The sequence below is a fragment of the Rhinatrema bivittatum genome, chromosome 16, assembly GCF_901001135.1.
Source record: "Rhinatrema bivittatum chromosome 16, aRhiBiv1.1, whole genome shotgun sequence".
In the NCBI taxonomy this organism is placed as follows: Eukaryota; Metazoa; Chordata; class Amphibia; order Gymnophiona; family Rhinatrematidae; genus Rhinatrema; species Rhinatrema bivittatum.
Genome location: NC_042630.1, coordinates 6,141,697 through 6,156,650, shown reverse-complemented (window position 1 = coordinate 6,156,650; position 14,954 = coordinate 6,141,697). Strand labels below are relative to the sequence as shown.

Below are 14,954 nucleotides of genomic sequence, written 5' to 3'. Positions count from 1 at the left end.
GCTTGAAGAAAATCAGATAAATTTGCCTATCTATAGGCACAAGCAAATCTAAACTCCCTTCAACCCTTACCTCCCTTCCCAACTCAGGGAGATAATAGCATTTACATAACTTTATAGCTTTATCCTGGGCTACCTGTAAAACACTATATATATTCAAGTGCTGAATTATAGCCAAGTTATTTATTCATTTAGGCATTTTATATACCGTCGTTCCAAATGAAGATCACAATGGTTTACAATATCAGCATTCATATTCTTGGTCAACCATCAGGTACAGTGTGTTCACATTCTAGGTTAAAACCGCAATAAATATGTTCTAGTTCATATTCATGTATATTCCAGGATACCACAATAGTAAGGATATAATCTAGTTCATATTTGTGCATTTTTTAGGGTGTTCCTATGGTCAAGGACCAATAACTTATTGGAAAGCCCACCGGCCATGCTTTTCCATCCAGCTACCTCCATATTTATATTCTTTGATTTCTTTCAGTGCTAAACATTTCCATTGGCTTCTTGCTCTTCAGCCTCGTTGCATAGCCCTTATAGTGCTCAGAATAACCCATTTCTTGACTCTGGGTGAGATGCCAGCAGGCCTCCTCCCAGCCCTGTCTGAGTACCAGAGATCGTGGTACCCTTGCTAAAACGCGCTTTTATTAATGACATTTTAATTCGTTTTCCGCATATAGGTTTCCTGATTCATTTTTATCAGGATTACTAGCGTTACTTCAATGCCGTTTTTTATGAAACTAATTTTTGTTAGCTTTTATCGGCTTCTTGGTTTTGCAAGACTTATGTTGGCACATGTACACCACTCTGATGTTTAAATGGATTGCAGTTAATCAAGAAAAAGAAAAACCAGCGCGAAAGGAAGGGGCGCTTGGTTGCTCCCTCTGCGGCCAAGGCAGTGCAGGCAGCACCCGAGTCTCAAGGGGGATTTGCTTGCCCCCGGGATCGGGTTAATGGCCAAAGGCAGCGAAGTGCGCCTGCGCCGCTGGTCCCTTTAAATCCCGTGACGTCAGCGCCCCCAGCAACTGCCGCCCTGAAAACTGAAGGGCAAGGTTTTGAACGGCACGACCCGTCCGCCCATTACCATGCCGACGGAGGCGCGGACCAATCAGCGACTGCTCCGCGCTGGCACGCGTTCATCCCCCACCCACACCTCTTTCTCGCTTTTCCGACCAGGCAACAGGGGCGGGACTCCCGTAAATCCCGCCTATATCGCTGTATTTATTTTCCTCCGCGTCAAACGACAGCCCGCTTACCCAATAATCGAAGGGGAGAACTCTTTCCTCGGCCCTTTACCTTCCAGCGTCCAATCAGCGCGGTGGAAGCACTCGGAACGTCCCGCCTTCGCCAGGTCGCGTGACCTGCGCGCCGAGCTGCGCAGCAGGCCGGAAGAGGAAGCTGTTGCTGGCTTGTAAACAAGTAGTTGTGCTTGAGGGGAGCGAGGGTGGAGCTTCGAATCAGTCAGTGTCAGGCCCGGCTCGTGGCGTCTGCCCGCGCGCCCCGCTCTTCGCGCCCCGGGATTGGCCTCTTGTCCGTGCTCAAGTGTCGCGCGGCCTCAATATAAACAACCCCACTCCTCCGCAGTCTCTCACTTCCCGGCGGCGTCTGGTTGGTTGTTGGTAGGGTTCCTTCCTCGCTGATTGGTCGGTGAATGCTATAAACTGTTCGGGATACCTGCTATGTGATTGGTTGCTGTGGTTGAATACTTTCCCTTATATTTGAAAGCTGATTGGTTGTTGGAATTCATAAACAATACGGGTCAATGAAAACTGATTAGTCAATAGGAGCCTGGATTGGCTCTGAATGCTGATTGATTGGTTGCGTTTTCTTTGTTTCAGGTGATTGAATTTTGGTTGGTCACTGGGATAGACTTTTTTTTTTTCCCATATATTTGAGCTGTGATTGGTTGGTGTGATTCAACACTAGCACAGGCTTTTGATTGGTGAATAGGAGTTTGTTCCATCTTAGCTATGTGAACTTTAATTGAAAATTTTTCTCTGGCATCAAAGCCCTGATTGGCAATTGAAGATTGTATGTCACAGGTTAATGCAGCTAGTGGATCTCTAGGGCTGTGATTGGTTGCTGAGGATTGCCTATTAGAAGTTACTGCCGTGGGTGGATCTCTGGGGCTGTGAATGGGCAGTTTACTGCCTGGGTCCCAGTGACTGGTGCATAGGCTTAGTGATTGCCAGCGCCTGCGGCCTTGCCTTCAGAGATGGAAGATGGGATCCCGCAGTAGTAGTAGTGCGCGTGGCAGCGGTGGCAACGGTGGGAGGGAGTCTCGGGAGGATCGGGGCGCAGGTCTCCGCCGGGAGGAGGACGAGGATGAGGAGGAGAACGTGGATCTGGCCCAGGTACTGGCATACCTCCTGCGCAGGTAATTTCCCGGTTGCACCCATTGCCTCTTCAGCAGTGCAGGGGGGGGGGTGGGGGCAGTCACTCCATGGCAGCGCTTATGGTTGAGGACGTGCTTTCTATCTCCCATCCCGTGGCCGCTGTCAACAGGAGAATATCCCACAGGGTAGATGAGTCGCCCAATGAAGTCAACACCTCTTACATGATAACAGGTGTTCCTGCTGGGGTCCCTTGAGGGCATAAGCAGGCTCGGGGGGGAGAGAGACCCTCTGGGAGTGCCCCTTGTCCAGACTTTTATAAGGTGTGGGTCAGATGGGAGCAGGCAGTGTCCCCCCACCATGCAGAGTCTCACACTCACACAAACTGTGTCTCAGCGCTGCATGTGGAGGTTACGACTCTATCCTCTCTCCGCAGGGGCCAGGTGAGGCTGGTCCAGGGAGGAGGGTCTGCCAGCCTGCAGCTGGCTCAGGCTCTCTCGGACTCAGACGATGACAATGACAGTGCCTGGGAGGGCTGCCTGGGGGATCGCTACACCCCACCAGGTATGTCCGAGGAGGAAGGGGGTAGGGAGGTTACCTGCAGGGGGGGGGGGGAAGGGGAGGTGTTCCCACACCCACCTATCCCTGCGTATATCCCAGGGGGGGACGTGTCCCTATGATGCCGGGTGACAGACCCTCTCTTCTCTCTGTGGTAGATAGGGCGCCGGATGCCGCAGGGTGGGGAAGTCAGATTGGGCGGGTCACGGGGGGGGGGGTGGAAGTTGCCTTGCTTGCCCAGTGACCATCCTAATGCTCTCTCCACAGTGGACGCTATGCCGGACACCGCAGGGCTGGACCACAACGAGATTAAGACGCAGATCCTCCTGGCTGCGGGAAAACTGGGCTCCAGCGCAGACTGCAGCATCCCCCGTCTTCTGCTCCAGGTCCCTCCGCTCACTCTGTGTGCCCCTTCTCTCCCCCCCGTCTCTTTTCCTCTAGGTTTCTCCACCGCTACCTTTCGCCTTCTCTCTGTGCTCTCAGCTTCAGACGGAAGGCGATGCGTTCGGCCTGATGGTTTGTAGCTGTGCTGCCAAAGCAAAGCATAGGGGGTGCTCAGTGCAAAGTCCGCAGATTTCAAAGGTTTTCTTCTGAAAAGTCCTTAGAGATCCAAAGGACCTTTGGACTTTGCAACTGCATATTTTTTTTTTTTTTTTTTAGCCTGCAGATTGAGACCAACGTGCGCAGATCTGAAAATGCAATCCGGCCCCGATCCCGGAAAGGCGCCCCCCCGTGCTCCGGGCGCTGTGCAAACCCGCTCCTGCTTTTAGCTGGAGCGGGCGAGGGCAGGGGCCGTTGATCCGGCTTTCCGGAAGAGTCACAAGCGTGGGAGACGGCAGTGTGTGCGCGTCCCATTCTTCCCGGGGTTTTAAGGGTGCTGCGCTTGCAGGGATGGGGGGGGAGGAGGGTGGGAAGACGCCGAGCCCCCCGCTGACGCCCCTCCTTCGACTTTTCAGAGGGAGAAAGGTCGCTGCAGGAACCACAGCTTTTCTCCGGGGGAGCGTTCCCGCATGGTGTCCCAGTGAGTATTCTGCAATCCCGCGTGAGGAGGAGGAGGAGGACCGGGGCCTTGCCTGGGTGAGGGAGAGTCTTGGTTTTGTCAGGGGGGGGGAGGGGTGTCTTGATACTGGTGTGTGAGAGGCCAGGGCTTTGGGCCTGTGGAGGGTGGTTGGGGATTTTCCTGTTTCTGCTAATTTACTGCCCTCGGCCTCTTGCAGTTTCCTGCCCAACCACCTGGGTTACACGGACTCGTATGCTCAGAAGGCTTTCTGTGGCATCTACTCCCGGGATGGACAGATCTTCATGTCTGCATGTCAAGGTACAGGAAGCCACCTGCTGGGTGCCGTATGCCCTCAGGGCACGTTTCTCCATTAATTACCCATTTTCTGCGTCCTGCAGATCAGATCATCCGCCTCTATGACTGCCGCTCCGGGAGGTTTAAGAAGTTTAAGATGGTGAAGGCGCGTGACGTGGGCTGGAGTGTGCTGGATGTGGCATTCACACCCGACGGGGGTCACTTCCTCTACTCCAGTTGGTCCGATTACAGTGAGTGTGCAAGTGTGTGTGTGTGTGTGTGAGGCAGAGAGCGTGTGGGCTGTCCCGAGCACGTGAGCGCTCTCGGACCTTCGCTGTCTCGTATCGAGTCGTGGATAGCCGTGGCAGTCTCCCAGTGCCACAAACTGGCTTGGCTTTCGAGATTACTGCGGTTCCCTTTATCAGGGTCTTCCCATGAGGCTTATCCAGCAGCTGCAGCTTGTACAGATTATGGCTGGTGAGCCCGGGATCACGTGAGCCCTACCTTAAAAGAGCCGCACTGGCTGCCAGTCCCTTGCAGGAAGGGTACAAGTGCTGTTAAGAACACAAGAAATTGCCATGCTGGGTCAGACCAAGGGTCCATCAAGCCCAGCATCCTGTTTCCAACAGAAGCCAAAACCAGGCCACAAGAACCTGGCAATTACCCAAACACTAAGAAGATCCCAGGCTACTGATGCAATTAATAGCAGTGGCTATTCCCTAAGTATAATTGATTAATAGCAGTTAATGGACTTCTCCTCCAAGAACTTATCCAAACCTTTTTTAAACACAGCTACACTAACTGCACTAACCACATCCTCTGGCAACAAATTCCAGGGCTTTATTGTGCATTGAGTGAAAAAGAACTTTCTCCGATTAGTCTTAAATGTGCCCCATGCTAACTTCATGGAATGCCCCCTAGTCCTTCTATTATCCGAAAGAGTAAATAACCGATTCACATCTACCCGTTCTAGACCTCTCATGATCTTAAAGATCTCCATCATATCCCTGTTCCATCTGCGACTAAAGCTCCAGGGGCCTAGTCTTTCTCTACTTTATGTGTGATTGTGGCAGTCAAGTTTGAATAAACGCATCGGTGTATGTTCATGAGACTCGCCGGTCTGCAGCCCCCCCGTTCTGATCTCCCTGGGTTCTGGGCAGCCTCTTACCTGAGGCCTGATCCTGTTCTCTTCCTTTCATCCCTAGTTCACATTTGCAATATCTTTGGGGACAATGACACGCACACCGCCCTGGATTTAAGGTTTGTGAGCTCTGTCTTACCCCTCCTGGCGCTGCCTCCCCCTCCTCGCTCTGTTTCTCCGCGGTGCGCCTGCACACGCGTGTCTCTCCTGGTACTGACTCCCCACCCCCTCCTTCTCTCTTTCCCCACACCGCCCTGGATTTAAGGTTTGTGAGCTCTGTCTTATCCCTCCTGGCGCTGCCTCCCCCTCCCCCCCCCCCTCCTCGCTCTGTTTCTCCGCGGCGCGCCTGCACACGCGTGTCTCTCCTGGTACTGACTCCCCACCCCCTCCTTCTCTCTTTCCCCACACCGCCCTGGATTTAAGGTTTGTGAGCTCTGTCTTACCCCTCCTGGCGCTGCCTCCCCCTCCCCCCCCCCTCCTCGCTCTGTTTCTCCGCGGCGCGCCTGCACACGCGTGTCTCTCCTGGTACTGACTCCCCACCCCCTCCTTCTCTCTTTCCCCACACCGCCCTGGATTTAAGGTTTGTGAGCTCTGTCTTACCCCTCCTGGCGCTGCCTCCCCCCCCCCCCCCCCCCTCCTCGCTCTGTTTCTCCGCGGCGCACCTGCACACGCGTGTCTCTCCTGGTACTGACTCCCCACCCCCTCCTTTCTCTCTTTCCCCACAGCCCCTCCAATCGCAGGTTTGCCGTCTTCTCCATCACGGTCTCGTCGGACAGCCGGGAGGTTCTGGGCGGGTAAGGAGTAATGGCCGCAGTGCTCTGAATGTCCGTCTGCTTGACACCTCCCGCGTGGTTCGTGTCCTTTGATCTCCTTTCCATCGGTCCCGTTGGTGGTGGTGATGGGAAGAGGATCCTTGTGGGCAGGGGGCGGGGGATCTTTGTAAGGCTGGCCAGGCCCTTATCACGCACCCTCTCTGTCTCTTCAGTGCCAATGATGGCTGCCTGTACGTCTACGATCGGGAGCAGAACACGCGGACGCTGAGGGTAAGACGCCTGCTCGCCCGCGCTGGGGGACGGGGAGGGTTTAACTTCCGCTCTGCGACACCGTTAGTTATGGGGAGCGCTGCGGGTGACTGGAGCCTCGCTCGATGGGGAAATGAGCATTTTGTGTGTAACCCCCTGCTCGCCAATTGCACTGCGGCGTTTCTCTGTCCTTTTGGCACAGATCCCCCCCTCAGAAGAGCAGGGAAGGGAGAGGTCTGTGGAAGGACCTCCCCATCCGGCTCTGGGATTTGTAGTTTATTTGTGGCCTCTGATTCTTCCGCTCCCTTTCCCTATGAAGCAGGGCCACCTCTCCACCTCACCCTTGACCTTTCCTTCCCTGTGGCGCTGACCATCTCTCCGCTTCCCCAGATTGACGCCCACGAGGACGACGTGAACGCTGTCGCCTTTGCCGATGCCAGCTCCCACATCCTCTTCTCCGGAGGGGACGACGCGGTGTGCAAGGTGTGGGACCGCCGCACGTTGCGGGAAGACCACCCCCAGACCGTGGGCGTGCTGGCCGGCCACCAAGATGGCATCACCTTCATCGACAGCAAGGTGAGGAGGGCACGTGACTGCCTGCCTGCTCGCGCTCCCTTTCTCTGGCTGCGCGCACGCATCGCTTATGCTCTCGCCTTGTCCGGGGCCCCGTTCACCGACTTGTCGGCCTCGCCTCTCTTGTCTCCTCGACAGAACGATGCTCGATATCTCATCTCCAACTCCAAAGACCAGACGATTAAGCTGTGGGACATCCGCCGCTTCTCCAGCCAGGAGGGGCTGGACGCGAGTCGCCGGGCCGTGACGCAGCAGACCTGGGACTATCGCTGGCAGCAGGTGCCAAAACGAGGTGAAGGGAGCTGGCGCCCAGCCCGGCCTGCCCACCTGCCGTACTGGGAGGTTACACCCCCCCCTCTCCGTGTCTCATTCTCGCCCTCTCTCTTTTTTTTTCTCTCGCTTTCTCCCAGCCCTGAGGAAGCAGATGCTCCCTGGAGACAGCTCCCTCATGACTTACCGAGGTCACGGTGTCCTTCACACCCTCATCCGCTGTCGCTTCTCTCCAGCCTTCAGCACCGGCCAGCAATATATCTACACCGGCTGCTGCTCTGGCAAGGTCATCGGTAAGTCCCCGCCACGCTGGTAATATGTCCACGCCGGCCAGTGCTCCAGCAGAGCGTCTGCACTGGTGATGGGTAAGTCCCCGCCACGCTGGTAATATGTCCACGCCGGCCAGTGCTCCGGCAGAGCGTCTGCACTGGTGATGGGTAAGTCCCCGCCACGCTGGTAATATGTCCACGCCGGCCAGTGCTCCGGCAGAGCGTCTGCACTGGTGATGGGTAAGTCCCCGCCACGCTGGTAATATGTCCACGCCGGCCAGTGCTCCGGCAGAGCGTCTGCACTGGTGATGGGTAAGTCCCCGCCACGCTGGTAATATGTCCACGCCGGCCAGTGCTCCGGCAGAGCGTCTCCACTGGTGATGGGTAAGTCCCCGCCACGCTGGTAATATGTCCACGCCGGCCAGTGCTCCTGCAGAGCGTCTGCACTGGTGATGGGTAAGTCCCCGCCACGCTGGTAATATGTCCACGCCGGCCAGTGCTCCTGCAGAGCGTCTGCACTGGTGATGGGGTAAGTCCCCACCACGCTGGTAATATGTCCACGCCGGCCAGTGCTCCTGCAGAGCGTCTGCACTGGTGATGGGTAAGTCCCCGCCACGCTGGTAATATGTCCACGCCGGCCAGTGCTCCTGCAGAGCGTCTGCACTGGTGATGGGTAAGTCCCCGCCACGCTGGTAATATGTCCACGCCGGCCAGTGCTCCTGCAGAGCGTCTGCACTGGTGATGGGGTAAGTCCCCGCCACGCTGGTAATATGTCCACGCCGGCCAGTGCTCCTGCAGAGCGTCTGCACTGGTGATGGGTAAGTCCCCGCCACGCTGGTAATATGTCCACGCCGGCCAGTGCTCCTGCAGAGCGTCTGCACTGGTGATGGGGTAAGTCCCCGCCACGCTGGTAATATGTCCACGCCGGCCAGTGCTCCTGCAGAGCGTCTGCACTGGTGATGGGTAAGTCCCCGCCACGCTGGTAATATGTCCACGCCGGCCAGTGCTCCTGCAGAGCGTCTCCACTGGTGATGGGTGAATCCCTGCCACGCTGGTAATATGTCCACGCCGGCCAGTGCTCCTGCAGAGCGTCTCCACTGGTGATGGGTAAGTCCCCGCCACGCTGGTAATATGTCCACGCCGGCCAGTGCTCCTGCAGAGCGTCTCCACTGGTGATGGGTAAGTCCCCGCCACGCTGGTAATATGTCCACGCCGGCCAGTGCTCCTGCAGAGCGTCTCCACTGGTGATGGGTAAGTCCCCGCCACGCTGGTAATATGTCCACGCCGGCCAGTGCTCCTGCAGAGCGTCTCCACTGGTGATGGGTAAGTCCCCGCCACGCTGGTAATATGTCCACGCCGGCCAGTGCTCCTGCAGAGCGTCTCCACTGGTGATGGGTGAATCCCCGCCACGCTGGTAATATGTCCACGCCGGCCAGTGCTCCGGCAGAGCGTCTCCACTGGTGATGGGTAAGTCCCCGCCACGCTGGTAATATGTCCACGCCAGCCGCTGCTGGTCTGGGAAGGTCAGCAGGATGCCAGCAATCGTAGGTAAAGGATACCTCATTGGCAGTCAGGAGCTCTGTGCCAGGGACATCGGGAGGAAGCTACCACAGATTAAACTTTACTCTCTCTCTCGCTTTGTTTTGGGTTTTTTTTTTGTGCCTGCCCAGTGTACGACCTCCTGACAGGGAAGATCGTGAAGAAACTTACCAATCACAAGGCCTGCGTCCGCGACGTCAGCTGGCACCCGTACGAGGAGAAGATAGTCAGCAGCTCCGTGAGTGACGTGGCGTCGCCCGGGGGGGGGGAGGGGATGCACGACGGTTTCTGCGATTAACCTGTCTACCTCTCTCCTGACAGTGGGATGGTTACCTGCGGCTCTGGGAGTACCGGCAGGCAGAGTACTATGGCGATGATCTCCGTGAGCCCGCCGCCGCCAAAGAGGGCACGAAGTCTCGTGATGCCCGGGCTGCTCGGACAGGGACACCTTCCTCTTATTGAACCGCCAGTGAGCGCTCGGCCACGTAGGACTGCCTCGGCGAGGAATGGAGGGTCCTGGACTTTGTGTTTCAGCTCTGGGGGAGGGGTGGGGTGGGCTGTTGAATTCTGCCTTTCTGCACCATAGAATCAGCTTTGTCTCTGCTTCGTCCCGGCCATGCGAGGTGCGGCAGCAGCGGGGGGGAGAGGGGGGTGGGGGACGTGATGCTGTGGTGATGAAGGTGCACCCTCGCTGTGTGCGATGCCAGGGTGTCTGTATAGAATAAATTTCTGAGTGTGAATCATGTTAACTTCATCTTATCAGAAGCACTTTTGTGTAGAGGCAAGGGGGGGGGTCTCTAGGGCAATGTATGTGGGAGGGGTATGTGTGTCTCACTCTGGGACAGGGTCGGGTGTCATTACTGGAGTAGAGTGTGTGTGTGTGTGAGGGGTCTCTGGGACAGGGTCGAGTGTCATTACTGGAGTAGAGTGTGTGTGTGTGAGGGGTCTCTGGGACAGGGTCGAGTGTCATTACTGGAGTAGAGTGTGTGTGTGGGTGTGAGAGGTCTCTGGGACAGGGTCGAGTGTCATTACTGGAGTAGAGTGTGTGTGTGTGGGTGTGAGAGGTCTCTGGGACAGGGTCAAGTGTCATTACTGGAGTAGAGTGTGTGTGTGGGTGTGAGGGGTCTCTGGGACAGGGTCGAGTGTCATTACTGGAGTAGAGTGTGTGTGTGTGAGGGGTCTCTGGGACAGGGTCGAGTGTCATTACTGGAGTAGAGTGTGTGTGTGGGTGTGAGAGGTCTCTGGGACAGGGTCGAGTGTCATTACTGGAGTAGAGTGTGTGTGTGGGTGTGAGAGGTCTCTGGGACAGGGTCGAGTGTCATTACTGGAGTAGAGTGTGTGTGTGGGTGTGAGAGGTCTCTGGGACAGGGTCAAGTGTCATTACTGGAGTAGAGTGTGTGTGGGTGTGAGGGGTCTCTGGGACAGGGTCGAGTGTCATTACTGGAGTAGAGTGTGTGTGTGTGAGGGGTCTCTGGGACAGGGTCGAGTGTCATTACTGGAGTAGAGTGTGTGTGTGAGGGGTCTCTGGGACAGGGTCGGGTGTCATTACTGGAGTAGAGTGTATGTGTGTGAGGGGTCTCTGGGACAGGGTCGAGTGTCATTACTGGAGTAGAGTGTGTGTGTGTGAGGGGTCTCTGGGACAGGGTCGAGTGTCATTACTGGAGTAGAGTGTGTGTGTGTGAGGGGTCTCTGGGACAGGGTCGAGTGTCATTACTGGAGTAGAGTGTGTGTGTGTGAGGGGTCTCTGGGACAGGGTCAGGTGTCATTACTGGAGTAGAGTGTGTGTGTGTTCGAGGGGTCTCTGGGACGGTCGGATGTCATTACTGGAGTAGAGTCTGTGTGTGTGAGGGGTCTCTGGGACAGGGTCAGGTGTCATTACTGGAGTAGAGTGTGTGTGTTCGAGGGGTCTCTGGGACAGGTTCGGGTGTCATTACTGGAGTAGAGTGTGTGTGTGTGGGGAGTCTTTGGGACAGGTTCGGGTTTCATTACTGGAGTAGAGTGTGTGTGTGTGTGTGTGTGTGTGTGTGTGTGTGTGTGTGTGTGTGAGGAGTCTTTGGGACAGGTTCGGGTGTCATTACTGGAGTAGAGTGTGTGTGTGTGTGTGAGGAGTCTTTGGGACAGGTTCGGGTGTCATTACTGGAGTAGAGTGTGTGTTTGTGTGTGTGAGGAGTCTTTGGGACAGGTTCGGGTGTCATTACTGGAGTACAGTGTGTGTGTGTGTGTGAGGAGTCTTTGGGACAGGTTCGGGTGTCATTACTGGAGTAGAGTGTGTGTGTGTGTGAGGAGTCTTTGGGACAGGTTCGGGTTTCATTACTGGAGTAGAGTGTGTGTGTGTTCGAGGGGTCTCTGGGACAGGTTCGGGTGTCATTACTGGAGTAGAGTGTGTGTGTGTGTGTGTGAGGAGTCTTTGGGACAGGTTCGGGTTTCATTACTGGAGTAGAGTGTGTGTGTGTGAGAGGTCTCTGGGACAGGGTCAGGTGTCATTACTGGAGTAGAGTGTGTGTGTTTGAGGGGTCTCTGGGACAGGTTCGGGTGTCATTACTGGAGTAGAGTGTGTGTGTGTGTGAGGAGTCTTTGGGACAGGTTCGGGTGTCGTTACTGGAGTAGAGTGTGTGTGTGTTTTCGAGGGGTCTCTGGGACAGGGTCGAGTGTCATTACTGCAGCACGGTTTGTTGGGATCCCATTGCTGGAGCAGTGTGTGTGTGTCTCCTTGTTGGAGCTCTGTGTGGGTAGGATTGGGTCTCATGAGTGAGGCAGCCAGGTCTCATTCTGCAGGGTGGGTGTGTCTGCATGCCCCCCCCCCCCCTCTCTCTCTGTCTCTGGGTCGAGGATGGGCCCCCTTTGTTGGAGGAGTGGCCGACGTGTTTGTGCGTCTCAGCTGTCGCTCCAGGCTTCAGGGGTAGGGGAAGGGCCGAGGCCTGTCTTAGGATCTCTCAGCTGTTGTTGCCCGTCACAGATGTCACAGCTGGGCCTTGAATTCGTCCTCCGCGGCCGGGATCACTGCAAGAGGGAGCCGGGCCTCCTCCGGCACCCCGCAAGCGACGCACCTGGGACTTTTGAGAGGGACGGGACCTCGGGCCCGCCATGAGCCCGCTGTGCGTCCTGCGGGGGCTGGTGATCTTCTGGAGCGAGCAGTGCTCGCGGGTGCTGGCCAGTGGCTGCCTGCGCCGGGTCTATCACCTCTGGGTGGCTGCCCTGGTGATCTTCGGGCCACTGCTGCAGTACTACGTCAACCCTCGCACCATCTTCGCCAACCACCGTAACTTCTTCAACATGTGAGCGCTGGGCAGAGGCTCTCTCCGGACACTTTTGATGCCTGTGTCTTGTGCTTTGCCTCTGTCTGCTGGTGTTTGGATTTAATGTACTGAGGGGGGGGGGGGGGGGGCATTGCACTGATGTAGATCGCTGCCTGGGTCCCCTTCTTCAGAATAAGGATATTATAATGTGATTCCCTCTGTCTGTCTGTGCACCTGTCCCTTACTTCCCCCTGTCTGTCTGTCTGTCTGTCTTATCTCTCTTGTGTCTTTGGGTCTCTCCTTCCAGCTCAGTCGGAACCAGGCCTGGGATCCGGGGCTTTCCCCCCCCTCCCCTCCCTCGTTTTATATCAGCCCCCACCCCTTGCACTGCAGCCAGTGCAGTGTCAGTCCCCCGGGTCAGGGGCCATGCACCCAAGGGCTCCTTCCAGAACCCTGCAGGTGCGGGCCCTGAATCGGAACCACCCTTAAGTAGTGACTGCAGCTTCCCTCCGGGGGGGGGGGGGGGGGGTCTGAACGCCGCAGCACCCACGGGGGGAGCTTCCGCGTGTCGGTGCTCAGCCACTTTGTCGCCGGCCCGTGTCCGTCCAACTCCTTCTGTCTGTCTGAGCCAGCCCCCTGTGCCTTGGGTGCACCCTCCTGAGCCCCCCACCCCGGGTAATGGGATTCTCTCTCCTCTCTCTCTCTCTCTGTCCACAGCAAGTTCGTGCAGTCGGCCTGGGGCTGGACCTGCCTCCTGCTGGGCGGCCACATCCTGCTGACCACCTACATCTCCACGGGCAGCGTCCCCTCCACCCTGCGCCACCTCAGCCGCCTGCTGGTGGGCGGGGCCGTCTGGGCGGGCTCGGGCCACCTCTTCCTGCTCATCGAGGACGTCACGGGCTCCTGCTTCCAGCCCGTGCCGGGGGGCCGCCTGCTGCTGCTGCCCGACCTGCTGGACAAGCGCTCCTGCGAGGGGGCGGGCCACCGCTGGCGGGGCTACGACGTCTCGGGCCACACCTTCATGCTGACCTACTGCTGCCTGACCATCGCGGAGGAGGCGGCCGTCTTCCGGCGCTTCCTGGAGCGGGGCGGGCCGGCGGGCGTGCCGCTGCGCGTGGTCTTCCTGCTGAACGTGGCCCTGCTGGCGCTCTGGAACTTCATGCTGCTCTGCACCGTGGTCTACTTCCACGAGTACTCGCACAAGGTGGTGGGCGCGGCGCTGGGCACCCTCTGCTGGCACCTGACCTACCGCCGCTGGTACCGCAGCCGCTGGTCCCCCGGCCGGCCGGGCCAGGGGCTCTTCCACAGGACCTGGGACGCCCCTAAAGCAGACTGAGGGGAGCCCCCGCCGGCCAGCGTGGCTCTGCGTTTTGTGTCTGCGTGACGACGACGTCACTTGCCCTAGTGCAAGTGGGGGGGTGGGTAGGGCCACGCCACTTTGATGTAGACCCCCCTGGATGAGGAAAAAGGTGGTGCAGGAGGGTGAGAATAGTCCTGGTGCAGCCCCCCCCCCCCCCACCTCGCTGTCCCTGGTGAGGGTAATAAAAAAATATTGTGCCCCCATGCTGTGGCCTCCACGAGAGCTGTGCTGTTATTTTTGTCCTGTGAGAGTCGCTCGCTCATCCCGCCATCTCCTCCTCCTCTTTCTCTTCCCAGCTCTCTGACCTTTCTGTTTAGCTTTTTCTCTGGGTCTCTCCTCCCTGTCTCTCTTTTTCTCCATCCCCATTGCGTGGCTGCTGGTCAAAGGGATGCAGCAGGGCTGGGGCCGACTTTTCTTGTATTAAATTCAGCCCGAAGCACAAAGATGCTCGCGCTACGGCGAGAACGCAGCCCAGGATCGGTCCCTGGGCGCAGGAGTCCCCGCTCCCTACCGACGGCCCCCGGCTGCGTGGTGGGGTGGGGGAGGCCGCTGCCCCCGTCCTCAGGACCATGACCCGACCCACAGCCCACGACTGATGAAGTAACCAGGTCTTGGCTGTGGGGTTGTTTCTCATTGCATTTTTGGGCCTGCGCTGGGCTTCCGGCTCCATCAGAACTGGCTTCTTTTGGGCTTATGGTGCCAGGACCCATAATTGCCATGATGCAATGCCTACCCCCCCCCCCCCCCCCCACCCAGAGGCTGTGAGCACTACCTCCGCAGCCCCCTGCCTGGGGAGGGGTGGCAGGAAGGCAGATGTCACTGAGTCGCCTCGGCTGGACCAATGGACCTCCCCCATGACTTCACGCAGGCCCTTCTGCCCCTGCCCCACTACCGCAGCCTGACTCGAAGGGGTGCTGGGATGTTCCCCTCCTAGCTTGGTGCCCGGGGGGGGGGGGGGGGGGGTTTTGCCTTTCCTGCCCATCCCTGGCATTGGCCCTGTCTTCAGGCTTCGGTTACAGCGGCTAGGCCCGAATGGGCTGGGGAAGGGGCATAACCTCTCTCCCCCTTTGGGGATCCCTGACCTGTTTGTCCCAGAGAGTCGGGGTGGCTCTGGTATCCCGAGGCAGTCCAGCAGAAAAGCCACCTCTGCGGCCTCTGATAACCCTGCCTCAGGCCTACATAAGAACTTCCCAGAGCTGAGGCAGGGGTGGCATCCGTGAGAGGTTAGGGGCTCGGACCGGGGGGCTCTGCAAGCCTGATTGATGTAGCGTTTACCGGGTGTACATAGCCAGGGCCGGCTTTCTGGGTGTGCAAGGTGAGAGTCGGCACGGGGCTCCCTGCCCCAGAGGG

General features: G+C 57.6%; 2 protein-coding genes across 4 annotated transcripts; both read left to right on the top strand.

The window, feature by feature from the left end:
• Window positions 1-1,385: 1,385 nt before the first annotated feature.
• DCAF11 (DDB1 and CUL4 associated factor 11) lies at window positions 1,386-9,654 on the top strand. 3 transcript variants are annotated; one of them, XM_029582018.1, is made up of 14 exons: window positions 1,386-2,363; window positions 2,779-2,906; window positions 3,168-3,286; window positions 3,857-3,921; window positions 4,118-4,218; window positions 4,299-4,445; window positions 5,400-5,454; window positions 6,061-6,129; window positions 6,321-6,378; window positions 6,748-6,933; window positions 7,069-7,222; window positions 7,341-7,493; window positions 9,140-9,246; window positions 9,330-9,654. In XM_029582018.1, the coding sequence occupies exons 1-14, from the start codon at window positions 2,335-2,337 to the stop codon at window positions 9,468-9,470; spliced, it is 1,512 nt and encodes a 503-aa protein (XP_029437878.1). In that variant the 5' UTR covers window positions 1,386-2,334; the 3' UTR covers window positions 9,471-9,654. The 3 variants fall into 3 exon arrangements, with proteins under 3 accessions (XP_029437878.1, XP_029437877.1, XP_029437880.1); XM_029582017.1 differs by having other exon boundaries at window positions 1,386-2,386; XM_029582020.1 differs by lacking the exon at window positions 2,779-2,906 and having other exon boundaries at window positions 1,386-2,386.
• A 2,232-nt stretch (window positions 9,655-11,886) lies between these two features.
• On the top strand, window positions 11,887-13,821 carry FITM1 (fat storage inducing transmembrane protein 1). The gene is made up of 2 exons (XM_029582033.1): window positions 11,887-12,283; window positions 12,962-13,821. Exons 1-2 carry the CDS (start codon window positions 12,093-12,095, stop codon window positions 13,578-13,580), a joined length of 810 nt encoding a protein of 269 aa, XP_029437893.1. The 5' UTR covers window positions 11,887-12,092; the 3' UTR covers window positions 13,581-13,821.
• Window positions 13,822-14,954: the final 1,133 nt, after the last annotated feature.